Raw genomic sequence first — 25,395 nt, 5'->3', positions numbered from 1 at the left:
GCTTTAAGCCAAAAGGCAAAGGATCACCTCTGAGTGCCAGTCCTGTTTGGCCACCACTCTGGTTTCTACTGTGTCCTAAGGGCGGTGGGCATGCTGCGGTCACACTGCTGGTCACTTACAAAGCAAGCACCAGTCAGGTCTCAGAACAGGGACAACCCAAAATAGAAAAAAAAAAAAAAAATGCCCCTTTACTCTACAGGCTTTAAGAAACTAGATCTACAGTTCAGTTCCGGGCCCATTTCCTACTGAGCAGTGGTGACTTCCTGTGTTGACTAAGCAGAGAGGAGACCAGGGAACTTTCTGGCTCGGACGGGGGTGTGGACTCTTGGCATGCTGCAGCTGGGACACGGGAACCTTGAGCCTTGTGCATCCGTGCTTTCTGCACAGCTCCCTTGGCCCTGTTCTGTGAAAGCAAAGGCATCTGGGGCCCGTGCAGAGTCCCCTTAGGGAGACTGCTCTAGCTGAGCGGAAACCCTTGTAGGACCTGGAGAGACGGGGCAACCTGAATGCCCTGCCCGTTCCTACTGGGGACAGAAGAGCATTAAAATAACTTGGAGGTCTATTTTATTGGCAACTTAGGATGCAAAGTATTTTATTTTTAAACATCTAAAATTTGAAGACAAGATGCCTAGGTTAAATAATGAGGTTCCCAAAGCTGAGTGTGCTCACTTGTAGCTCCGTTTTTCTGCTTGAAATACAAAAACAACCCCTAAAGCTCCCAGGTGGAACACAAGTGCCCCATGGCCTGTGACTGGGTGAGCTCACGAGTCTCAGTTGGCGACATCCCTTTTTCTCCTTGGCAAGGGCTTGGAAAGCTGGACGCAGGGTCCTGGTCTACTCGGCCAACCCGCTCCCGAACGTCTCCTGGGAGGCGTACACCATGTACAGGAAGCCGTCCTCGTCCTTCTCCCTCTCGTACACCTCCGACACGGGCGTGGACACGCTCACCATGCTGTGGCCGTTCACCAAGAGGAAGAAGGCCTGGTTTGCGTTGAGCTGCAGGCGCCTCCTATTGAAAGAAAGCCACGTGAAGAGGGGACGCCAGCCTTCACGGGGACCTTCACACCACAGAAGCGCAGGTGGAAGAGCTCGCGGTTGCTGCGTCTAGCTGAGTAGGACCAGCATCCCCCTCGCAGACCAGCTGGCCCTTCCTGAGCACTCTCCCCACCCTGCAGCGTGAGGAGCAGGCTGGTGGGCACCAGGATGCCACGCTGGGTGCCATCCCCTGCACCCCACCGAAGGCGGGATGATGCCGTCCACACAGCCCTGAGAAAAACGGATGTAAGCCCGTACAGATGACTGTGTCGACATTTGTTTTAGTCATTTGCTGAACCCAACTTTAGTAACTGTGACATTTTAAAGAAACAACATCTGTACTAGATGCTATGGACGGATCAGAAGGGACCCAAGGTGGCCCACCTGAGAAACAGGGAAGAACTCAGTGGTTTCGTTAGGCTGGCAGAACCCAAAGTGGACACAGCCACTCAAGGAGTATGAGACAAAGAAAGCAGCAGTACCTGATTATCTTGATGAGCTCGCTCATGTTGACGTGGTCGGGCACGAGGAACTTGGTCTTGTCCAGCACAGGCAGCTGCTTCTCACCCTTGTATCTTTCTATTATCACCTAGAGAAGCCAGAGGCGACGTTCCAGCAGCAGGAAAGGCAGATGCTTCCCAGCCGCAGCGGGCACGTGCCTTGCAGGCTCGGCACGGCTCTCCTGAGCGAGCGAGCGAGCGCTTCCCGGCTCTGTCTTGGTCTCTGGCGGGATGTGCGGTAGAGGAACCCTAGAGGAACCGGGGCCACCACCAGGTGGGGAAAGCTGCTCTGCTTGAATTGGGAGCCATACAAAATCAGCACCTCGTCAGAAAAAGACCCTCAGCCTCACACAGGGGCACACGCCTGTCATCCCAAGGACCCAGGAGCAGAGGCAGGAGGATCACAATTTGAGGACAGCCTTAGCACCTCAGCAAGACCCTGACTCAAAAATAAAGGGCTAGAGATGTAGCTCAGTGGTAGAGCACCTGGGTTCAATCCCCGGCACCAGAACAATATACCAAAAGCTACAGTACGTGGAACTACACGGGCAAGGAAACGGCTCCGTGTTAGGGACTGATATTAACGTGTTAAGTTTCTCGCCACACTTCCAAGAGGAAAGTTTTCTTTTTTTTAGTTCTGAGCTGCTACACAATCCCACCACAGATGGGCCTTTGAGCCTTGTCACCATCTGCATTCACCAAGCGCCAAAGACTCTCTCCTTACATGGTACTTCTACCTGTCACAGCAATGGCAGAGAGACCAGGATAGACTCTTAACGTAAATGCTCATCTGCACGCAGATCCTCAGAGGGGACACATCAGGCTCTGTGCCTAAGGAGGCCACTTGGGCTGCTGTCCCCTCTCTTGCCAGGATCCGGAGCACGCACACAGCCCTGTGTTCCATCCCCAGCACCACGCAAGAGGAAAAAAATCAGCCTAGCCAGAAAAAGACTGACAGGTGACATCCACAAGGAGATAGCAGTGTGCAGACACCACGCGCCTGGGTCTACACGGCCGTGGAGGACCCCGAGGCAGTGACGGCTCTGGTCTTGGCTCAGAAGAGATGAGAGAATGAGGTGAGGACCTCGGCAGCCTTTGCTAAGGGAGCGCTGCGGCTGAGGTCAGGCCTGGCTGACCACCCAGCGAGGACACTTCAACTAAGATCTGCGGGGCCACGTTTTGGCTCTTGTCCTTTTCATTTGTCTAACTGGGGAGAGATGGGAAAGCATGGGATGACAGCCTTGGCCAGGTCTGAAGAGTGGCCCAGGAAGCAGTTCACTCGGGGTCAGCCTCTGCTCCCGGGCATCTGCACAGAGGGTCTGAAGCTGCGCTGCCAGAGTTCTCTGACTGCTCTGTTTTCCAGGCACCACCCGTGACAGCTTGGCTCACACCTGCTCAGGTGTCCCCAGTGTGGAAGTGCAGACAAGAGTTTGTGCCAGGAACTCGGTGCTGCAGTAGGACAGTTGGCCATCAGCGTGTACAGGCTGCAAAAGTCCTGGAGGGCTCCTGGCCAGCTGTCTGCTTCCAGCTGCTAGCAAGTGCCAGTGTGCAGACCCGCGGGTGCTCAAAAGCAGAGCAAAGCTTCAAATCCACAAAAGCCTCCCTCGATCTAGGAGGGCTCTGCTTGGGGAGCTCACGCCTGGGGTGACTCCTTACCCCTGAGCATGACGACAAAGTGCAATGTCCACCCAGCACAGGGAGACACAGTGTGTTCTATACGGCAGTGCTGTGCACCCTCGGGGCCCAACCCTCAGATGCACCATCTTCCCCCTCTCAGTTCAGTATGAACTGACCAGTGAGAAAGTCACACATGAAACTAAGACTACCTAGAAGCTGGCAGTGGGGTGAGCTTCTTTCCAAGTGAGCCGAGGGACTGGTGGCAGAGGGTGTAGCCAACACTGGGCACCCAGGGACCCAAGTCATGGGAACACGTGCAACATCTGGGCTCCTCTGCCATGTTAAGAGGAGGGCACCAGGACTCCTCCCAGAAACCTAGTAACCAGCCACAAGCCCCTGGGAACTCTGCGCCGAGGCCTGAACTGGGCCTGTCTGGACCAAAGGTGGCTCTTTTTGAATGGTTTTGCTCTAGACCTTATGCCCAGAAGCCCATCCAAGGTCTGCCACCAGAGGATGCAGCTAGGAGACACTGCTGGGCAGGCAGCAATTACACCAGAAGCGCCTGAGGGTGCAGGTGGTCTCCGCCTTCTGCAGGCAGCCAGACTAGGGAGGGGCCCCTGAGGCACCTGCAGGCAGCAGTCTTGGTGAAGCCCAGGGCCCACTTTCCCCAGCAGTCACCTGGCCAAGCCTCCAGTAGAAGACAGGGAGGACGTCTTGGCATAATTAAATAGTTGGCTTGGCTAGGCCACAGGCACTGGCCCACGCCTGTAAGCCCAGCGACTTGGGAGGCTGAAGCAGGAAGACTGCAAGTTCAAAACCAGCCTCAGCAACTCTCAGCAAGACACTTTCTCTAACTAAAATACAGAAAAGGCTGGGAATTGGCTAAGTGCCCCTGAGTTCAATCCCCAGTACCAAAAACAAAACAAAGGAAAAAAAAAAAACAAAAGAAGAAGTTGGCAGGGCGCAACGTAGGCCCTGGTGCATCCTCAGTACCCAACAGGAAAAAAGCCACGGTTGCAGCCCCCTCTCCCTCTCTTCTCAAATAAGTACATTGGGCTTGTGAAGTGTGAGACATTAAGGCAGTGAAATAAGATTAGCAGGAAGAATGTGACCCAGGCTGCACACGGGGTCTGTGTCCGAGGACCCCTGAAGAGGCCCTGTCAAGTGGGGCATGCAGGTCACTTTCTCCTCTCCCCGAGGACCTACCGGGATCTTGGTGGGATGCTGCTCGCGGATGAGTCGCACGTCTTCTACTCTTTGTTCTGCAGGGAGAGGAAGAGAGGAGGAGGCATGAGCACTGACTGAACCCAGGGGCACTTAACCACCAAGCCACGTCCCCAGCCCTTTGTTAATAATCAGATACAGGGTCTCGCCGAGTTGCTTAGGACCTCACTGAGTTGCTGAGGCTGGCTTTGAACTCGCGATCCTCCTGCCTTAGCCTCCCGAGCTGCTGGGATTACAGGTGTAATCACCACACCCAGCTTAAAATCAATTTTTGTTCAGTTTTCATGATTCAATTTGGAATAGGAATCCATTATGAACCACAAACTATTCAGAGAGGTTTTCTCTTATCAATTCCAGCTTTTCAGTGATATGGCACCTAAGGGAAAAGAAACTGCGCAAGAAAAAAGGAATATGGAAAGGAAAAGTACTTGAATTATTTGAGTTTTTGACAGTTTTGCTCAGTACCTAAAGGAAATCAAAGCTTAAAGTACAAAGCCTTCTGTTGAATATTTTCCAAGAATCTCACTTCTCCCTTTCAATATAATCACTTATTTCTACTTTTCAACAACTGTGCCAGGCTCTCTGTGCGACTGGGTTAGGGTCGTGGGAGCTCTCGGCAGACCCGACTCCAGGGCGGGAAGTGGGCAGGGTGCCGCTCAAGGCACAGCAGTGTTGGTGTGTGCTCTATCCCCAGGATGGAGCACAGACATTCCAAAGCAGTGCACAGACACAGGATCAAGATGGCATCACCCAAAACCTTCAACCAAACCTTTACAAAATGACCTCAATTTTGAATAGGATTCATTCTCATGGTATTTGCAATTAAATGTTATGAACTTCTTGAGGAAATAGCTCCAGAAAAAAGATGGGTTTGCTCTACCAACACAAATTCATTCCAATACTGCCCATTTCATTTGGATGTAAAAAAGACTTCAGCATCACCTTTTATGAAATCTATTGAAGTAGAGCACAGAGGTTCTGCTTTCCCCTCCCATATTTTAAAATCAACTTAAGATAAGTTATTAAATATAAACGTGTTTTCCGTGGACAGGGAAGCTGCGAACCCCTGGGTGTGAGTATGCATTCCCACAGAGCAAGCAGCAAGGCCAAGATGCACTCAGCCATTATTAAGAGCGGACCCAAGAGAAAAGACTACAAAAAACAAAAACAGTGAGCCTCACAGCTTCCACCCTGAACCACTCCATTTCCCGGTGAGGGGCTCCCCATCTGTCCTCCCCAGAGAGGTGCTGGCCTTCCAGGTTGACTCCCGTCCACCCTCCAAGTCGTCAGTGGGGATTGCTTCAGGACGCAGGGAAACCTCAATTCAATTAATCCACTCTAACAGACTGCTCTCAACACACTCGAGGACATATTCACACTTTAAAGCTCATAGTGGTAAACTAAAAGTGGGATCAGGAATATAAATAGTAATAAGTGCTGGAGAGGACATGGAGAAAAAGGAACACGGAAGCTGTCGGCGGGATTGTCAATCAGTGCCACGACTGTAGGAATCCGCACGGAGGCACCTCAGAAGACTAGCCAGGACTGCCCGATGGTCCGGCCACCCTACCCCTGAGCATTTACCCTGAAGAATCAAAGCCATCTTACTTCAGTGACCTACCCACACCAGTGTTGGCAGCAGCACAACTCACAACAGCCAAACTGGAACCAGCCCAGGTGACCATCAGTGGATGAATGGATAAAGAAAATGTGGTCTATACACACAATGGAGTTTTGTCAGCCATAAAGAAAAATGGAATTATATCACTTTTAGGAAAATGAATGGATCTAGAGATCACCATGTTAAGTGAAATAAGCCAAACTCAGCAGGTCAAGGGTTCTAAGCTGTATGCTGAAGCTAGACAGAAAGAAAAAGAAAGCTTGTACCAATACCTTACAGCACTTCCCATCCACGTGAAAAACTGTAATGCACCAATAAAAAATGTGGAAAAAAACAGAAATGGAAACATTCAGGCTGAGGGGATTTCTTTTAAAACACCAGAAAACAAGTCTATCTGGGTACGCACAGAAAGGAAGAAATAAAAAGGTTCTTTTCTTAAAAAAGGGTCCAGGACTGGGGATGCAGCTCAATGGGAGAGCCCTCGCCTGGTGTGTGCAAGGCTGTGGGTTCAGTCCCAGCACCAAAAATGAAAAGAGCCAGGTGTGATGGTGCTAGCCTGTAATCCCAATGACCTGAGGGGACAGGGCAGCAGGATGACAAGTTCCAGACCAGCCTGGACCACTTAGGAGACCCTGTCTCAAAAAGGGAAAAAAGGGCTAGGGTATGGCTCAGTGGGAGAGTGCCCCTGGGCTCAATCCCCAGAACCACAAAATCAAAACAGAGGCGACCTCCATTAGAGGTGGAAAAGAGGCACAAAGGGACCAGGACTGCCTGCGGAGGAAAGCACTGCACAGCTGGCTGAGGTGGGGGAACATGGAAGAACCCACTGGCCTGCAGCTGGAGCCCCCTCCTGTGAGGAGACGGTGTGAAGGAGGCCAAGTGTCACCCAGCACACCGACACAGGAGGGAATGCCTTCACGCCACATTCTTCCTGGCACTTTAATGACTGTTTACTATCTATCTGCCGCTGCAGACTGGCGGGACAGCCGGGGCCCTGCTCCAGCCACCTCAGTCTTCTACCCCTGTCCCCACCACTCCCAGCCTTGCACTGAGAAGACGGTTAATAAGAAGAAAAACAGTTAATAACAGGAGCTGAAGGAAAAGCAGCACAGTGGATGTGAACTACTCCAAGGGCACAAGGAGACCCACCCTCCAGTCCTCAGCAGCCTTGAGGGCAGAGGGCAGGAGTGTGCCTGTTCTACCCAGAGAGCACTTGCAGCACCTTCTGCTCTCACCATCTCCAGAGTGGCTTCACTGAGCAAGAGGGAAGCATGACGGTCCCCAGACTCTGCATGGCTGAGCGGTGTTCTCAGAGTGCCTCTGACTTTGGCACGACTCTGGCAGTCCGCCTGTCCACTATTTATTCTGCACCAACAACCCTTCCATGGAGAAACACTTCCACAGGTGCAGCCTGAGACCCAAGTTTGCCATCCTCAGTAACGTCTCGGCTGAACAGTGCCTGCAAAGCAGATCTTTCGCTAAATAAACTGGGGCACCCAGAAGAAAATGGAGTGAAATCACATTTGAGAAGACTGAATCCAATATTATTTGCTCAATTTTAATTTTTCAAATTTGTGTCTTAAAATCTGCAAGGACACACTGCTGACCTCGCCCTGGCCCACTCCGCACATCCTCGGCGGACATCGAAGGCTACCTGTGGGAGCTGAGGGAGCAGCGGCCTTGGCGGTGAGCGCCACCTCCCGGGCCCCACCCTGCGACTAGACTAGAAGGGAGGGACGGTTTAGGGCGAGCCCTGATCCGCTCCGCGAGGGAACCCTCGGGGCAGCGCGGAGCTGGTTCCCTCCACCTGGGCTTCAGCCCGCCCGCGGGGACGGGGGAGCGTCTCGGGCTCCATGGCGGGGGCCCCTGGACCCCCGCCTTCCCGGGGCCGCGGCGCAAGGCGGGTCTCCAAATATTGGCACCTTTCTGCAAAGTGACAGAGAGGCCTGAGACGGGTCGGGGACAGGGGTGACCTAGGAGAAAACCCCCGGGACCAGGCAGACCGGAGATCGCGAACTGGCGCGGCCACCATCGGGACGCAGACCGAGCCTCGCACGGTCCCCGCTTCCAGCTCTTCCTCGCGGCCTGGGAGCGACACTCCAAGACCCCTGGGGACGGGACGACCCCGTCGCGGGGGGAAGCGGGCCTCGGGCGCCAGCGTCGCCGGCCACTGCGCAAGGCGAGAGGGCGCGGGACGGCTGCAGCCCGCGGACCCCGACGGCAGCTGGCACTCAGGACCCCCGCGACCCCCACGATCCCCGGCCCCCGCGACCCCCATGACCCCCGGTCCCCGCCGCCCCCTGCGACCCCCCGACCCTCGCGGCCTCCACAGCCCCCGCGACCCCACAGCCTCTGTGGCCCCCGCTCCCCGCCCGCCCGGCCCACCGTCCGCGGTCCCCCGGCTCCCACCGAAGGTGCGGCGCTGCTTGAAGGTCTTCTCCGACGGCATGATGCTGGAGGTCCCGGGCTCGGCGGCTGCGGGTCCGACTCTGGCGACGGCGACTTCCCTTGTGTCTCCTCGGCCCGCAGCCGGGTCAGGTGACCCACGCCGCGTCATCGGGGGCGGGGCCGGGCCGGGCCCCTGTGGCCGCCATGACGGGCGTGGCGGAAGTCGCGGGCCGCGCGCAGCTCAGGCTCGGGGTCGACTGCGCGTGCGCATGGCAGAAGGTGGGGCGCGTCCTTTCGCCGGGCAGGTCCCGCCGGAGGTCGCCTCCGGGCTCCTTCTCCGCGCGCCGGTGTCCCCCTTCCACCAGTCGCCCCGGCCCACGCTGGCGGAGCCCAACCCAGCCGGTCCAGGCGCCCGCATCAAGTTCCGTCCTGAGGCCCCGCGGCGCCCTCCGCGGGCCGATGTCCGGGCCGGCTGGTCCTCGGGTCACCCGGGGTCCGCGCCTCGGCCCCGCCCCGCCGCGCGCTGGTGCTCCGAGGCCGCTGGCTCGGTGCCCGGCCTTCCTCGAGCCCCTTCGGGGTGTGTCACAAAGTAACCGCGCCGCGCCCTGAAGCCGGCCCGTGGCGGGGCCGTGGCGGGACCCGGGGGCGCGCTCCCGCGCAGACCTGCCCGCGGCTCGGCCCCGGGGCCGGCGGAGGATGCGGCCTCCCAGGGCAGCCCTTAGCTGGACGCGGGCGCTCCCCGGACCTCCGCTCGGCCCCGAGGAGGCCTGGCCTCGGCAGCCCCTGCTCCGTTGACGGGGGCGGGTTTTGGGGAAGGAACCCAGGCCTCCCGCTTACCAGGCAGGCGCTCCTCCGCCCAGCAACACCCCGACCCCCTGTTCTCCTCTGCTACCAGGAATTGAACCAGGGGCGCTCAACCGGGGAGCCACGTCCCCAGCCTTTTCATTGTTTGAGACAGGGTCTCAGTGGTTGCTTAGGGCCTTGCTAAATTGCCGAGGCTGTCCCCCAACCTGCGATCCTCCTGCCTCAGAGTCCTGAGTACCTGGATTATGGTCACGTGCCACCATACTGTTTTTTTGTTTTTTTTTTTTTTTTTAAGAGTGTATGGCTTTTGTTTTGTTCTTTTGGAACTGGGGACTGAACCCTGCGGTGCTCTATCACTGAGCTACATCTCTAACCCTTTTTACTTTATTTACAGGCAGGATCCTGCTAAATTGTTGAGGCTGGCCTCAAACCTGGAATCCTCCTGCCTCAGCCTCCTGTGTCACTGGAATTAAAGTGCTCATCACCACACCCAGCAAAGGAGTCATTTTTCCGTTGTTTTTGTCTCTACAAGGCAAATAAATTTGAAATGACCAATCTAAATAAACTAAGATCTTTTTTCTTGCCAGGTGTGGTGGTGCATGCCTGTGATCCCAGCTACTCAGGAGGCTGAGTCAGGAGCAGGAGGATTGAAGGTTCCAGGTCAGCCTGGGCGGTTTAGCAAGACCCTGTCAAAACAACAAGAAGTGCGGCCGGGTGAAGCTCAGGCAGCGTGCTCCAGGGTTCCGTCCCCGGTGCCCAGAGGCCGTGGGGTGAGGCACTGACTGCTGGCTGATTTTTTTTCTGGACTCTTATGATTGACTGGTGAGCAACTATGGACTGGTAAGTGCTTTCTTGGCTTAATTGCCACTTTGCAAGAGATGGGTTTTTCCTTTCTCTTGCTGGACAACTGTTCCAAATGCAAGAGAAAAAAACGTCGATATCTGGCGGATGGAGGTGGGGGAGGGAAGCAGGGATTTTCTCTCTTCCCTCAGGCCTCGGGCCTCAGGTTCATTGCCAGAGCTCCGGGTGGTGGTAGGTGAGGGCTACTCTTTCTGTTCTTGAAACTCCAAGTTCACGTTGGCAAAGCTGCTTTGTTCTACCCCAACCTGTTATCCAACCCTGATATAAAACCAACGTCTCCACAGTTCTCAAGACGACCCAAAGTGGTCAGGAGCACGAAGGTGACTGATGCTGGGGCAGCACTGAGGCAAGAGGATGGTGATCCGGGCCGGCCTGGGCACCTTGGCCAGAGTGCTTGCCAAGCAGGTGTGAGGCCCTGGAATAGCCAGCAGCACACTTAGTAAAAATAGCACACTTTTGTCAACAGTATAGAGGTCACACCTATGATGGTTTTTTATTCACGTACAAAGAGACAGTATCATGTAAAATTCCAAACAGAAGTGCACTTGAGCAGGGTGACACATTCCACGTGACTCCGAAGACCGAGGTTCAATCCAAGGTTAATTAGGTGAGAACTATTTGGAATGGCAACGTTATGAGTTGTATATTCCTAGCATGCGCACTGAGTGACTCATATCTAAGTAATACTGCCCCCTGAGAGAGTCCCCATAAAGTAGAACACGTCTTTCTTTTACTTCATCCAGTGCTTTCTCTAGGAATTTCGTGGTGCTTTAATACTGTCCATAGCACATTCTAGAAAGCCAGGCAGAGGAAGCTTTCATTAATCCGCACCCGGTTTCTTTTTTTCATACCACGAAACGGCCATACCGTGGGCGGAACCACGTAACGCAAACTGCCTGCGAAGCTGGGGCACTTGGCGGAGACGCGACCCAGGCTGGCCCGGCACCAGCAGCCAGCGGCAGGTGCGCTGCGCGGCCCGCCACACTCAAGATGGAGCGCGCGGCTCCCAGGCGCTCAGGGCTGGCCCGCCGCCTCCTCCCGCCCCGCCTGTCTCTGATTGGAGGACACGGCCCACCGGCTTTGTTGTCTGCGCGGCTATTGGCCAGCCGTCCGATCAGTCACGGCACCACCCCCGCTCCTCGGAACAAGTAAACAAACAAGCCTCTCGGCCCGGCGCCGGCGGCCTCGGCGAGCTCTGCCTGCCAGGTCGTTTGTGCTGCGGCGTCCGGAACCGGGCGGGCCCGGGGCAACGCTTCGGTGGAAGAAGTGCTACTTTCGGCGACTTTCCAGGCAACTGAAGGATGAGCCCCGCCCACATTCTGCTGTTTTGCTGACGTTTTCCGTCCCGTGAACCCAGTTCCCTCCCTGTTGCAGAGTCACGGTGTTGGGACAAAAGGACTCCTGCGTCTCCTTTCCCAAGAACGCACCCGCCTGGTTCCTTGTCAAGGGGGCGCAGGCTCGCTCAGTGCCTCGGGGCTGGGGAGAGAGCTCGGCGCGGTCCAGGCCGGCCGCGGTCACCCTCCGAGTGGGACCTCCTAGTGGACCCTGCACTGCGAGGTCAGCACCCTCCGAGTGGGACCTCCCAGTGGCAGCTCCTGGCACGTCTCTGGGGAGGCTGCGGCTGCCGTCCTTGCAGCCGGTCTTCCCCCTCCAACCCTGTGCTCCCGGCCTGTTCCTCACGCCTACTTCCTATGCACTATTACTACTTACACCCTTCCTTTCAAACAGTCCACTTTTTACGGTATTAACTTTGCCACAAGCAGTCATAATAATGTTGTGGAGTTATGAATTTGACGTGCTGCTTAGCATTTTCACCTCTGTGTAGCAGATATCAAACCTAAACAGAAGGTTTGCATCCCGCACGTCACCGGCAACCCTGCCGGTTCCCCCGACGCCTGTCATCGCTGTGTCATGCGTGCCCCGAATTGTGGCCAGCCTGGTGTTCCAGGAGAATGCCTTCTGGCCGGTCACTCTCTGGCTAGACCTCCCCCATTCACCTCTGGCCTATCTGTCCCTTCCTGGCTGTGTCCAGACCACTGCCTCGAAGACTCTCTTGTCTTGCTGTGAATACTCACTTAGCCATGGACAACTAGTTGCCCTTTCTTTCTAGAACAAGTATTCCTCTGGTTAACTTCAGTTCTTCCTTTAATTGAGAAAAAAATAATAAAAACGTGTTTTTTTTTTTTTTTTTTTTTTTTTTTGTGTGTGTGTGTTTGCTGGAGATTGAACCCAGGGCCTTGGGCTCTTTCTTCCTACAATTAGAAATGTCACATCCTGAAATACCCTTTCTCTGATCATCCAGATGAAGTACACACATCTACAGAAATACACATATATGTGTGTGTATATGTCTCTTTTTAAGTGCCAAGTTATGTAACTCAAATTATAAATATAGACGAGTATGACCATTCTTCTAAAGATGAAAATAACTGAATTATTTTTCATTTTATGAAACTTGAAGTCCTCTAGGGGAAAAAGTGTGTTTTATTAATCCTCTTACACCCAGCTCCTAGAGCAGGCCATAGGTGGATGGATGTTGACATTGTTTTGATGAACTGACAGCACTGGTCACGCCTGTACTTTGGAATTCACTGGGACACACAGGACACAGCACACAGATGGCCAGGCCTCTGTAAATAGTTGTGACAGGGTCTTGCTTGTTTGCTTACCCTCTCTCCTTAGCTGGGACTTCCTGCTTGGTGATCCACCAGTCAGAAGGCTGATGAGCTCCACGTACTTGGTTCATGTTTCTCAATTCCAGCTTTTTAGCCAGGTTGCTCCTTTTTTTTTTTTTTTCCATTTAAACAACATTTGAGTCAGTGAACACTCACTAAGAGTGGGCATCGGTGACGGGTATGTCCACTGAGGCTGCCGAAAAGAAAGCCAATGTTTCCAACCAGACCACTGGGGGCTCTGCAGTGGAGGGGAAACCTAGGGAAATGCTCAGGGGTGTGTGTGGGGCCACGAAAGAGGCCTGACCTGGAACTGGGGCTGGGTTCTGTCCGTGGGACCATCATATGATTTTCAGTAAGTGAGCAACATGATGCTTTTGCTTTTAATATTTTTTTAGTTATAAGTGGACACAATATCTGTATTTTATATTTATGTGGTGCTGAGCCACAACCCCAGCCCCTTGCTTTAACTTATTCTGTGAAGGAAAAACATCTAGTCAACAGTGTGCAGGAAGCACTTTAGATACTGTTTTCAGTCATGTGGGCTGAGATGGCAGGTTGGACTGGACCTGTACGCGGCTTTTAGCCGGGAAACCTGCCTTACTGTTTGTGATCTGACCGCCAGGCTGCTCCTACACCCCAGAGGGGGTGACAATCCATGCAGCTATACTCACGTTTTAAGTTTTACTAATTTAATTTTTTTTAAATTTTAAAATCATTATTACATGTTTGCGAGGGGGTCTTGCTATTTTGCCCAGGCTGCCTCCAGACTCCTGGGCTCGAGCAATGCTCTTCTGCCTCAGGACTCCCAAACGCTGGGACTGCAGATGCCCACGCAGCAGGTAAAATGATATCAAATTAAAAACAGACAACAACCAGGGCGCGGTGCCGCACGCCGGTATTCTCAGCAGCTTGGGAGGCTGAGACAGGAGAATGGCAAGTTCAAAGCCAGCCTCAGCAACTGCGAGGCGCTAAGCAACTCAGTGAGACTCTGTCTCTAAATAAAATACAAAACTGGGCTGGGGTGTGGCTCAGTGGCCGAGTGCCCTGAGCCCAATCCACGGCACACACACACACGCACGACCGAGCGGGCTGGGCTGTGCTCAGGGCAGAGCGCTCGCAGGGCACGTGTGAGGCGCTGGGTTCGATCCTCAGCACAGGATTAAAAAAAAAAAAGCAAAGTAAGGCGCGCCGTCCATCTACGACTACTGCAGACCCGGCCGGGCGGGCGCCTTTGCTACGGCGGGTGCGCAGCGGCCTGCTCCGCTCGCCGTGCAGAGCCGAGCCCCGGGCAGGTGCGCCCGCAGCCGCAGGGCCGCGCCGCCCCTCTCCGCACAGCGGCGGCAGAGCCTCTGCTGGGTCAGTCCGGCGTCGGGCAGATTCGAACGCCCAAGCTGCCAGCGCCGCCAGCGCCGCGGGGCCGAGCCCTGGCCAGCGGCGGGAGGCCGCGCGGTCGGCCTGCTCTGCTGCAAGGTCTGCGGCGCGGGGCCGCCGCCACGGAGCCTCGTTAGCGCAGTAGGTAGCGCGTCAGTCTCATAATCTGAAGGCCGTGAGTTCGATCCTCACACGGGGCAACCGCATCCTTTTGTTTCCGACAGCGGTGACTCTTTTCGCGAGCCTCGGGGCCGCAGGCCTCCGGGTCCTGGGGTCCTGCGTTCCCGGGTCTCAGGTACCAGTTTGCTGGCGGGGGTCCAGGTCGCCCACACAGCGGGATTTCTCGCAGGCGGGGCCCGCGCCACTAAGAGGTGTGGGGTGCGGCGAGGGCGTGGCCAGGCCCGGGGCGCGGTGAGCAGCGGGGGGCGTGGCCAGGCCCGGGTGCGGCGTGCGGCGAGGGCGTGGCCAGGCCCGGGGCGCGGTGAGCAGCGGGGGGCGTGGCCAGGCCCGGGTGCGGCGTGCGGCGGCTCCGGCCGCGCGTGCGCGGAGCGCTGAGCGTGCGTGCTGCCGTCCGTCCTGCGGGCGGGCATGGCGGTGTGCGCTCGGCTCTGCGGCGTGGGCCCGGCGCGCGGATGCCGGCGTCGCCAGCAGCGTCGGGGCCCGGCGGAGACGGCGGCAGCAGACAGCGAACCCGACACGGACCCCGAGGAGGAGCGCATCGAGGCGGGCTCCGCGCCGCCGTCCGGGACGGGGGGCGGCCCGTGCGCGGGCCCCTCGCCTTCGCCCCCGCGCTGCTCGCTGCTGGAGCTGCCGCCCGAGCTGCTGGTGGAGATCTTCGCCTCGCTGCCCGGCACCGACCTGCCCAGCCTGGCCCAGGTCTGCACCAAGTTCCGCCGCATCCTGCACACCGACACCATCTGGAGACGGCGCTGCCGGGAGGGTGAGCGCCGGGCGGGGCCGGGGCCGGGGCCGCGCCGGGAGGGTCGGGGCGGGATCTGTCGCAGATTCGAGGTGTGGTGGGGTGCGGCCGTGGCGCTGCCCACACTGGGGGCTCAGGGAGGGCTGTGGGTCCAGGCCGCTGAGCCCCAGTGGCCAGTGAGAGCTGGGGCTGGTGTCCCTGTCAGCAGGGCCCAGGAGGTTCAGAGGGCTTGGCTGCCTCCGTTCCCCCCAGGGCGCAGAGCCAGAGACACCCGAGATCTGGGGCTCTTGCTGGTGACTGGCCAAGTGTGTGCGTAAGGCCGCCACCTTGTCCTCAGGCTGGTTGGGTGCGTTTTATCAGGGTGCTGGGGGCAGGAGTGAGGGCAGGGAGCAGCAGCTACTTTAGGTGACAGTCTAGAGTTCAAGGCTCGCTGAACTTCAACCTTGAAAGACATCTGATGTGCAATCACCTCTCATATTTTGTTCAAAACAAAACAAAACAAACCACTTCCAGACGCTGCGGAACAGCAAAAGGAAGCGTCATCAGAGACCTGTACTGTTAAAGACTTAAAATTTTGGAAAGCTTGTCATTCCATACATGGGTGTAGTCATGTCATGCACATTTTACTTAGAGGCAGTTTGCAGTAGGACTCTGTGGTGTCCACTCCATTCATAATAGCTATAAGCTGTATCCTAACTGGCACACTTTGAAGTTTTCCATTTTTTCCTTGTCCTAAATTGTGGTTTGACAATTGCTTTGTGCATTTTATAGAAATTTGGGAGATTTATGTGTATATTTTAGAACTTGTGAGATTATCTTCTTGGAGTGCATTTGCTAAAATGTAACCGTTGGGTAGCATTGATGAAACCTTTGCTACCTTACCCACCTATTTGAGTTTGCACCACAGGTCTGCAGGAGAAGGCCTCTTCTCCCAAAACCTCCTGGCAGTGGGCTGATTGTTCTATCTTTGTTGTATAACATAATGGCCAAGGCCCTGGGTTTGGAGTTAGCCAACTTGGGTTGTGCCAGGCTCCATTTATCTGCTGCCAGGTCCTGGACAGGTTGCTATACCTTCCCAAGTCTGAGTGATGTATTTGGTGGGAAGTATCTTCTTGAGAGTTGAGTAAGATGAAGCACCCAAAACCCTCATCCCTAAGTGGTAGCAGTTTGCTAGCAATGCATCTTTATTGTATCTTTTTCTTGTATTTTTACTGTATCTTTTTCTTGTTTTATTTTTCTCTTAGCTTGTTTTTGCCCTGAAAATTTGTAAGAACTGTCAATAATAGTTTTTTTAAACATTTTTTAGTTGTATATGGACACAATACCTTTATTTTACTTATTTATTTTTATGTGGTGCTGAGGATCAAACCCAGGGCCTCATATGTGCAAGGCAAGTGCTCCGCCACTGAGCCACAAGCCCAGCTCTCAATAATAGTTTTTTGTCAGCTATGGGCAAGTGCAGTTTATTGCTGCATTATAAAGTTGAGGCAAAGAAAGTTTTACTCTCCCTTTCCTGGTGAGCCCTACCTTGTGTAATCAGAAAATTCAGAGACATGCCACAGAATAACCGAGTTGCCGCCCAGGACAGGTTGTTAGAATGGTTAGTGGAAATGTGCAAGGTTCTGATGAAGTCGCAGGAGGAAGCTGAGGGCCTATGTTCAGGACTCCACTTCCCACTGTGGTGGCTCTCAGGCAGCTTTCTGGGGGCTCCAGAGGCTCAGGCCAACAGAACATCTCATTTACTCAGGTGACACTAGAAGATGATAACACTAGAAGATGATAACACTAGAAGATTCATTTTTAGAAATTAAAAAAAGAAAAGAAAAACAAGCTGGGTGTATTGGCACTTACCTGTAATCCCAGCAGCTCGGGAGGCTAAGGCAGGAAGGATGCAGGTTCAAGTCCAGCCCGAACAACTTAATGAGACCCTGCATCCAAAAGGGCTGGGGATGTAGCTCAGTGGTAAAGCCCTGGATTCAGTCCCTAGTACCATTAAAAACAAACAAACAAACAAACAAACAAAAAACAGATACTGGATTAAATGAGGAACTAATTCCCTTGGAATATATTTTTCTGGAGTCTGGCTAAGTTGCTGAGGCTGGCCTGGAACTTGGTATCCTCCTGCCTCAGCCCAAGTACCTTCCTGCACACATTTACACACAATTGGCCACACCAGTCTTTTTTCTTTTTTAAAAAATTGACTTAAAGGTTTTATTCAGGTAATTTGGATAGGTTTAATAATTTGCAAAATATTTCTGTAGTTGTTTGTAGACATTCGTTTTTTACCTTCATTTGTAATGACTTTTGCAAAATTTCAAACTTTGACTTCCTTTTTTTTTTGTGGTGCTGGGGATTGAACCCATTTCCAGGCAAGCACTACCACTGAGCCACATCCCCAGCCTGCAAAATTTCAAACTGTAAACAAAACTTATAGATTCTAAATTTTGTATATGATTTGCACCTTATGATTGAGAGTGTAGTGGACAGCCGAATCTTCAGAGTTCCGTGCTATTGTTTTGGCAGCTCATTTCCATCCCACGAGGTCAGAAACTGGCTGGCTGGCAGTCCCACCTGGTATTGTGTGTGTCTCTCTGAGACAGGCCAGTTGTGTGTAAATGTGCACAGGAATTGTGTATGCGACAGGCCTGGTCTGAGTCCCAAGACTTTATCTCTCCTGGACTGGACATTTGGTGGTGGTAGGTGCACTGAGGCCAGTTAGGTGGACAGCAGGGCTTGTCCCAGTCCTAGGGCAGATGGCCAGGCTTGTCCCAGCCCAGTGTCCTGACAGAATGTAGGGGTCCTTTCCCTTTTTATTCTCCTGAGAATGAGTGAGACTGATTTGTGTGTTTTCCTGGGAGTGGGAAGTGGCCTGGGTTTCATGGCTTCTGAGGGTTGGGGGCCATGATTGACTTTCAGGTGTGTACAAGACACATTTAAGAGCTTTTTCTAAAAGGATAGGATGATTGGGGCTGGGGAATACACTAGGTACTTAAGAAGAAATAGTTACTTGTGATAGTTATCATTCATGGAGAAGTTCAGACTCCCCAGTGTCCCATAAGTGATAGGAAATGGGTTGTTTCCATAGGACCTTGACCTTGCTGGCCCCCATATGTTAGCAGGTGAAGTGACTCAGGCTAAAATTGGTGTCTGGACAACTGGTGGGGGGCGGTCTTTCTCTGCACAGGTGAGAGTCCTGCCGTTAAGTCAGGTCTATCCTGGTGCTGGGGCCAGCACAGAGCAAGTAGGGACTGCTCCCTGTGGAAGGAACCAAGCCCAGCCCTGTGTTCAGGGTGTAAACAGTTTTTTTTTTTTCTTGTACTGGGAATTGAACCCAGAGGCTTTTTACAACTAAGCCACATCCCCAGCCCTCTTTTTTAAAAATTCTGATACAGGGTCTCACTAAGCAGCTCCACCTGGCCTGGAACCTGCAATCCTCCTGCCTCAGCCTCCCTCCTTGGGATCGCAGGCATGAGCGCGCACCTGACTGTAAACAGTTTTTTGATGCGTCACTCATTTGGCTGGTCCTCCTGTGCTGTGTGCAGAGCGCCATAAATAAGTGGGTGTTTGTCCGGGAGCCCAGGGCGGAGGCCAGCTGTGTGTGCTCTGACCTCGCCCCGACCAGGCCCTTTGTAGCTGATACTTCACCCTTTGGCTGGGAATTTTAAAAGGAGCTAATTTTGACAGTTAGGAGATATTTATGAAGTCTGCCCAAGGCTAGTGAGTTTTGAAAATTCAGGCCCTCTCTACTTCACAATATTGAAAGAACTGCAAAAGATTTTAAAAAGAGGAAACACCCCCACATTCATTTCCCCCTCTACACTGAACTCCACTCAGAGGGTGCACCCGAGGGTTTCCTCTCAGCTTCGTGCCTGCTGTGTCAGGCCCAGTGTATAACTCGCCTGTTTCTTCCCAGATGGTAACCTCTCCATGCCACCTGGAATGCTGTGTGTAGAATGTTGCCGTTAGCTCTGAAGCTGGTCAATTTTATCACAGTGAGAAATAGTCTTTTCTTCTAATATCGTGATCTTTTTGCAGAAATGGAAATTGGAAAACCAATACTTCGTCAGGCACAGGGGTACATACCTGGAGCCCAGTGACTGCAGAGGCTGAGGGAAGAGGATTCCAAGTTGAGGCCAGCCTGGGCAACTCAGCAAAACAAGACCCTGATGCAAAAAAAAAAAAAGTTGGGGGTGGAATGTAGCTCAGGGGTAGAGCACCCCTATATTCAGTCCTCAGAACCAGAAACAAAACAAAAACTCAATACTCAATTTTGTTTTGCAGGCGGAAGAAAATGCTGTTTTGGTTCTTTGTGATTGGCTGATGTGAATTGTGAGGAGCAGGGCTTGTTACCCATGGCTGATTGATATTGGAGGCTCATCCCAGGAGGAGGTCTTGGAACCAGGTGCAGGGACCCTATGGTTCTGTTGAGTGGTTACTTGTTGAGCCAAGGTTCTGGCAGAAGGGTCATCAGCTGTGCAACAGCTACCCAGGACACAACAGAGAAAGGCCAGGCCAGCCCACGTCCTGGGGGACAGGAGGGTCCTAGGACTCCAGTGACCCTTTTCCCGAACACTGCTGCTTAGAAGGAGGGCCGTTCTAGCTGGCACCAGTTGACTCTTGTGTGAGGCTTTGCTGAGAAATGGCACCCTTCACGTGGCAGAGAGGGAGGGCAAAGGGAGTGCTGCTGCTGAGGGGAAGCTTCGTAAGACTCACTGTTTTTATTTTATTTTTAACTTTAAGAAGGTGAACTATCCCAGGTGGGTGGTGTACACCTGTAACCCCAGCAATTCAGGAGGCTGATGCAGGAGGATGCAAAGTTCAAGGCTAGTCTCAGCAACTTAATGAGCCCCTGAGCAACTCAAAATAAAACAAAAAGGGTTGGGGATGTGGCTTATTGATTAAGCATCCTGAGTTAAGTTCCTGGTACTAAAAATAAAAAAAAAAAATGAAGAAAGTGAACTGTCCTAGTGGCTGGCGAGGCCAAAGCTGGTGGAATCCGAGTTCAAGGCCAGCCTGGGCAACCCATCAAGGTGCTGTCTCAGAATCAAGAGATCAGAGCTGGGAGTGTGTCCGTGGTCAAGCGCCTCCTACCTTGGGAGGCCCCAGGTTCCATTCCCACCACCAGTTAGAAAGTACCTGCCTGGCAGGCCTTAAGTGGAGGTTGTTCCTTCCTTCATGTAAGTGGACCAGCTGGCCAAGGCCTGGGCACAGCTGTTCCTCCTGCTCATGCTGTTGGGAAGGGGGTTACGTAATGCATCTGAGGGCTGGGTGTCTTTCTGGCTGGAAAGGGCATCATGGGGCCATGGAGAAGCGCAAGTGTCCTCTCCAGACCCATGTCTGTCCTGACCTTCCTCCCATTTTAGAGGCTGCTTGGGTTGGGCTTGTGAGTCAGCCTCCACTGATGGATGCTGGCCCCCAGTGATGGAGGAGGGGGAGCCGGGAATTCAGCCAGTCTCCAAACTGGAGAACAGTGCAGGTGAGATGGTTCCAGAGTCGGGGCGTGGCAGCTGGCAGAGGGCTTCCCAGGTTCAGGAGGGAGGGGTGTCTTTGGGCTCACAAGGCCTCCGCCGAGGGCTCCTCCTCTGCCAGTGGCTCCTGTAGCGCAGGAGGGGTCTGCTCCCCTGGAGGAGCTTCCTCCCACCCAGGGAAGGACCCCTTTGTGGGGACTGGGTTGTGAGGCCAGGTGCCTTGTGCACTGAGGCAGCTTCAGCGTTCTTGCTCGCGTCCACGCGTTCCGGGCGTGTGATGGGGACATAGGGGGCCTCTTAGGATTTGGTTTTTGCATTCTTTTTTTTAATTGTAGGACACAGAACCTTTATTTTATTTATTTATGTGGTGCTGAGGATTGAATCCAGTGCCCCACATACGCAAGGCAAGTGCTCTACCACTGAGCCCCAGCCCAGCCCAGCCCCTGGCTTTGGCACTCTTTTGTAGGAGTGTTTTTTTTTTTTTTTGGAACTGGGGATTGAACTCAGGGGCGCTTAACCACTGAGCCACATCCTCAGCCCTTTTTGTATTATATTTAGAGACAGGGTCTTGCTAAATTGCTTAGGGCCTTGCTAAGTTGCCGAATCTGGCTGGCTTTGAACTCGGGATCCTCCTGTCTCAGCCTCCTCAGCCACTGGGATTATAGGCATGCCCCCCCACACCCACCTTCAAAGTAGATTTTTGGAAGATTTCTGGATGGACTATAATTTTTTCCCTCAGTGCTGGGGATCAAACTCATGGTCTTGTGCATGTTAGGCAAGTACTGTACCACTGTGCTACATTCCCAGCCCTCTCTGATTTTTATTTTGAAACGACCTCTGAGTGGCTTAGGACCTCAAGCTTGTGATCCTCCCTAGTGGCTGGGATATGGGCGTGGGCCATGGCATCGGCTGGGCCCTGCTTTCTAACCCATGGCACTGAGATCAGTCTGCAGCTCTGGCACACACTGCAGGGGTGAGAGGGAGAGAGCAGGACCCCTGAGCTGCAGGCTGCCCGTCAGCCAGGCAGTGTCCACCCCTGGGCATGCCGAATGGGGTGTCTTCTGGTGGGCGGCGCCTGTGCTGGGCTCTGCCCTCCCCTGTGCGCATGCTGTGGGAGGCTGCCTCCCCCTGCAGCCCGTGCCCCCAGGTGCTGCCTCCCACCCCGGGTGGACAGTGCCTGGGCCTTTCAGGGCACAGGCTCCTGTTGGGGCACTTGCCGTGGTCCCTCCCCTAAGCTCCCCACCCTTGGTGCTGGTGTAGCCACAGAGGACCCCCGTTGGTGCTGGGGCTTTGCACCCTCATCAGCCCCTGCCTCGCTGGCCTGGGGAGACTGTCCCCTCTGGGCTCCCCTTGGTGTACCGTCTGTGCCTCCGGCCGCATCTCCTCATGCAGGGTTGGTTCTCGGCTTTTTAGGTCCTCCACTCAGGTGTTCTGGAGGTCCCCAGAGAGCAGCCCTCTGTCTCAGAGTGTGTCCCCTCTCTCTGCAGAGGTGGCTGTCACCTGTCTGCTCGCAGTGCCTCCGAGCTCCCTCTCCAGGGTGACATCCACGGATGAGGACCTGTTTGCTGGCTCCTGGTTCCAGTCAGGGGAGCAGAGGGACTTCCCCTGCTGTCCTCAGGGTCCCTCTTCACGTGGGGCCGGAGCCAGTGAGGCCAGTGCCCACCTGCTCTGCGGTGCTCGGGCGCCTCCCTGGCTGCCCAGACCTCCCGCTCGGCCAAGCCAGGCCCTCCTCGCTGCCCTCCCTGCTTGGGGTGTTGTAGAGGGAGGAGTCTTGCTTTTAGTCTTTAGCTTCCGCCCCCTAAATTATATTTTTTCAGAGAGTGGGAGAAAAACTACAAAGCGGGGCAGAGGTCTCCGTATGCGGCGGCCCCGGGCCTCTGGGGCCCAGGCTGCGAGTGTTTGAATCGCAGCCTGTGTGGACCTTCTTCATGGACTTAGTCCCAGGCTTGTCCAGCTGTCCTTGTCCTCACTTTGCCCTGGCCTGTCTTCTGCTGGTGACAGAAGAGCACAGAGTGGGTCTGTTGGTTCCAGGTCATGTGCTGGTCCAGAGCCATGCGTGGGCCACGTCTGGCAGGGGTCCTCTGAGGTGCACAGGGTGCCACCTGGCTTTGCTGGTGGACCCGCCTGAGGAAACCAGTCATCGGGAGCAGACTGACCCGCTCCACACACCCTTATTGGGGTCGCACTTCAACACGACGTCAGAGGACAAGCTGGATTCAACCACAGTGACCCTCATGTCCTTTCTGGGCCAGGGCCCACCTGGGACCTTGGTGATGGCAGTCTTGTCCCCTGGGCTCCTCTGGGGTGACGACCTCTGACTCCTGTGCCTCGTGTCTCTGACTGCGGCTGTGCCTAGAGGGCTGCTTGGGTGCTCTGCAGGACCTTCCCATGGCTGGACCAGAGGCGGGCACTGGGAGGAAGACCCCAGGGAGCCAGGACCACCAGATGCTCTGCAGTGGACAGGAGGGGCTGCCTGCCCATGCGTCCTGTGTTCCCCAGCGTTGCTCACGGGTGTGGAAGGGCTGCCTGTGGCCATCTCAGCCTGGACCCCCGGCTTTACCCTGGTAGTTTTAGCACACTTGACCACGGGGAAGAAATGGACTTTGCTCACGACTTCAGAAGTTGTTAGGAGACTCATTGCTGCAGCAGGGCGCTGTGGGGGGCAGTGGAAGCAGAGGTCGGTGGTGTGAGCCTCCCGTCCAAGCCTCCTGTGTGTGCCAGTGCTGCCCGGGCAGAGCCCCTCTGCCTGTCGTGTGCGTCCTGTTACAGTGCAGACTCTGATTCAGCTGTCTGGTGGGCGCCCGCCACGCCTGGGGGGCTGTCCTTTAGGCAGGAAGGTTCTCATGCAGGCACCCAGACATTTGCACACTAGACACAAGCTTGTGACCCTCTCTGCCCCATGTCACGTCCCAGGTGGGCATTGGGAGTTGCTGGGTACTAGTGTATGGAGTGGTTTCCTGACTCTCGGTTTGGGACTGTGTGTGGTGTTAGAGGGGCTTGCTTTAAGCAGTGGGCGTTGGTCTGGGAAGTTGTGTCCGTGCAGTTCCTGGAGCAGGTTGTTGTCTTGCTCAAGAACCTTCTGTGGCTCCTCTCTGCTCCACACTCGGAACTGACCCGGGCTTGGCTGCCCCGGTCGCCCCACCTGCCTCTTTGCTTTGGCTACCTGCTGCCCCGTTTGAATGGCACCTCTCAGGCAGCTGGTTCTCTCTTTCCTTAGAGTTTTCCTAGGGTTGGGGGATGGGGGGAAAGGAGTGAGTACTTTTACTCAGGTCAACTCTCACTGGCTACCTGGTCTCTGAGAGCAATGAAGGTGACTTAGTCAACCAGAGCTCTGGCCCGGGTGTCCCAGGCTCCAGCGCGACGCCTCCAGACGTTGGTCTTAGGGCCAGAGCAGGCGGTGGTGTAAGTGCCATGAGGATCTTTGCATTGCGTGGAAAGGTCATGAGGCAGCTGATGATGGCCCTGCCACTGTGTGAGGTCCGTTAGTGCCTTCATGGGATGTGGTGGACATTGGGGCCGTGGCTGTCACCATTCTAGATGTGGTCAGTCTGGCCTGAAGTGGCATTGCAGTGGTGTGATCATTGGGTAATCTGCTGGTGGGAGGGGTGGCTGCTGTGCTGGGAGCACCCTGCTGCCGAGCCGCACCCCATCCTGTGGTGAGAAAGTTCTCTTTGGTTCACAGAGCTAACTGGACCATGCCAGTGGTCAGGTCTCTCAGAGGCTGGCTGTGGTTCATGTGTCATGTCTGGTTGTCAGCTCTGGGTAAAGGGCTGCTGCCTTGCGTAGCTGTCCCTTGGTCCAGCAGGCAGACATTTCGATGTTCCCAGCTGCTGGGGCACCCTTCATCGTGGTGGCCTTGGGCTCTGGGCATTGGTGAGTTCCAGATGTCCAGGGCAGTCTCACTGACAGATCCTCCAGGACCCCTGGACCTACGTGGAGTCAGCCCGACCTGTCCAGGCCTCCTGTGCCTCCCTGACCATGCGCATGACACAGCTGTATTTTCAGGGGCTTTCTCAGACCTGGGTGGTGCTCTCTGATCCCTTGGGGCAAGTCACCTGCGCACTAGAGGAAGGTCCCCTTGGAGATGCCAGTGGAGGCCGGGTCCCGGGAGCCGGGTCCTGTCACATTGCTGCCTCTGTCCTTCCTTGGCTGACTTTACGGGAACATCTTGACTCCAGTGATCAATTGAAAGAACAGATTGTGTCCTTGTGTTGCATCAGCATCTCTGAAACATGATTCCAGTAGGGCTCGGAGTCAGAGTCGGTGGCCCCAGGCCTGCTGGCTGCCCCTCCTCCTCCCGTGAGGATTTGTGGGTGAGTGTTCCTGGTGCCCAGTTAGGATTGCCAGATGTAGGGTTGCAGGGGCTTACAGAGGCCCCAAGCTGATCCCCTTGCAGATGGAAGGTGAGACCCACTGTCTCTCCCTGTACCTGGGGTGCAGCCCCACATTTTGGCAGGATTGCCTGCCCTCTGCAGCTCCTGCAGCCAGGGACTGTCCCTCCCGCCGTCTCTCTGGCCATTCTCTCCCTTCTGCAGCACTAGAGTGCAGAATCCCACTCCCTTGAACCTGGTCCCTGCTCCACTCGGAGGGGCCTTGGCAGCTGAGAGCGCCCCGAAACAGACTCTTCTCTATAGGAAATTTCATTACTGTTCCAGCATTGAGGAGAGCCTTCCAGGTCCTTGATCCTGGGCAGTGGGCATGTGTCAGGTGCCTCATCCCCAGGAGGCCACAGACGGCAAAGCAGGCTGCAGCTGACAGTGCTGTCTTTAGCTATCCCTGTAAAGCATTCAGTAGTTGGTGGCCAGCTGTCGGAGGAGGCCCTGGACTTCGTCCCTGTGGTAATGGTGAAGTCATTGCTAAAGTTTATGAGTGGATTCTATTTGCAGCCTTCCACATAAACATAGAGTGCACG

General features: G+C 54.7%; 2 protein-coding genes, 1 long non-coding RNA gene and 1 other non-coding gene across 6 annotated transcripts in view; 3 read left to right on the top strand and 1 right to left on the bottom strand.

Annotated features, from left to right (window-relative positions):
- Positions 1 to 575: 575 nt before the first annotated feature.
- Map1lc3b (microtubule associated protein 1 light chain 3 beta) lies at positions 576 to 8,529 on the bottom strand. Of its 2 annotated transcripts, none has more exons than XM_027933070.3 (4): positions 8,383 to 8,529; positions 4,359 to 4,414; positions 1,518 to 1,624; positions 576 to 1,009 (listed from the first exon to the last, which is right to left on the bottom strand). In XM_027933070.3, exons 1-4 carry the CDS (start codon positions 8,444 to 8,446, stop codon positions 835 to 837), a joined length of 402 nt encoding a protein of 133 aa, XP_027788871.1. In that variant the 5' UTR covers positions 8,447 to 8,529; the 3' UTR covers positions 576 to 834. The 2 variants fall into 2 exon arrangements, with proteins under 2 accessions (XP_027788871.1, XP_027788872.1); XM_027933071.3 differs by having other exon boundaries at positions 8,407 to 8,526.
- A 67-nt stretch (positions 8,530 to 8,596) lies between these two features.
- On the top strand, positions 8,597 to 12,232 carry LOC139702787 (uncharacterized). The gene is made up of 2 exons (XR_011705366.1): positions 8,597 to 8,962; positions 9,584 to 12,232. It is a non-coding gene; the product is annotated as an uncharacterized lncRNA (long non-coding RNA).
- Positions 12,233 to 14,223: 1,991 nt separating this feature from the next.
- Trnam-cau (transfer RNA methionine (anticodon CAU)) lies at positions 14,224 to 14,296 on the top strand. The gene has a single exon. It is a non-coding gene; the product is annotated as a tRNA-Met (tRNA).
- Positions 14,297 to 14,624: 328 nt separating this feature from the next.
- Fbxo31 (F-box protein 31) overlaps positions 14,625 to 25,395 on the top strand; it is a 31,288-nt gene continuing 20,517 nt past the window's right edge. The window contains exon 1 of one of the 2 annotated variants that reach the window (XM_027933007.3): positions 14,625 to 15,036. In XM_027933007.3, coding sequence (XP_027788808.3) covers positions 14,685 to 15,036 — 352 coding nt within the window. In that variant the 5' untranslated portion in view covers positions 14,625 to 14,684. The remainder of the gene's footprint in view (positions 15,037 to 25,395) is intronic. The other variant, XM_027933006.3, reaches the window with a different exon arrangement.

Source organism: Marmota flaviventris, chromosome 18 (assembly GCF_047511675.1).
Source record: "Marmota flaviventris isolate mMarFla1 chromosome 18, mMarFla1.hap1, whole genome shotgun sequence".
NCBI classification, from domain to species: domain Eukaryota; kingdom Metazoa; phylum Chordata; class Mammalia; order Rodentia; family Sciuridae; genus Marmota; species Marmota flaviventris.
This window is presented reverse-complemented; position numbering and strand designations above follow the sequence as displayed.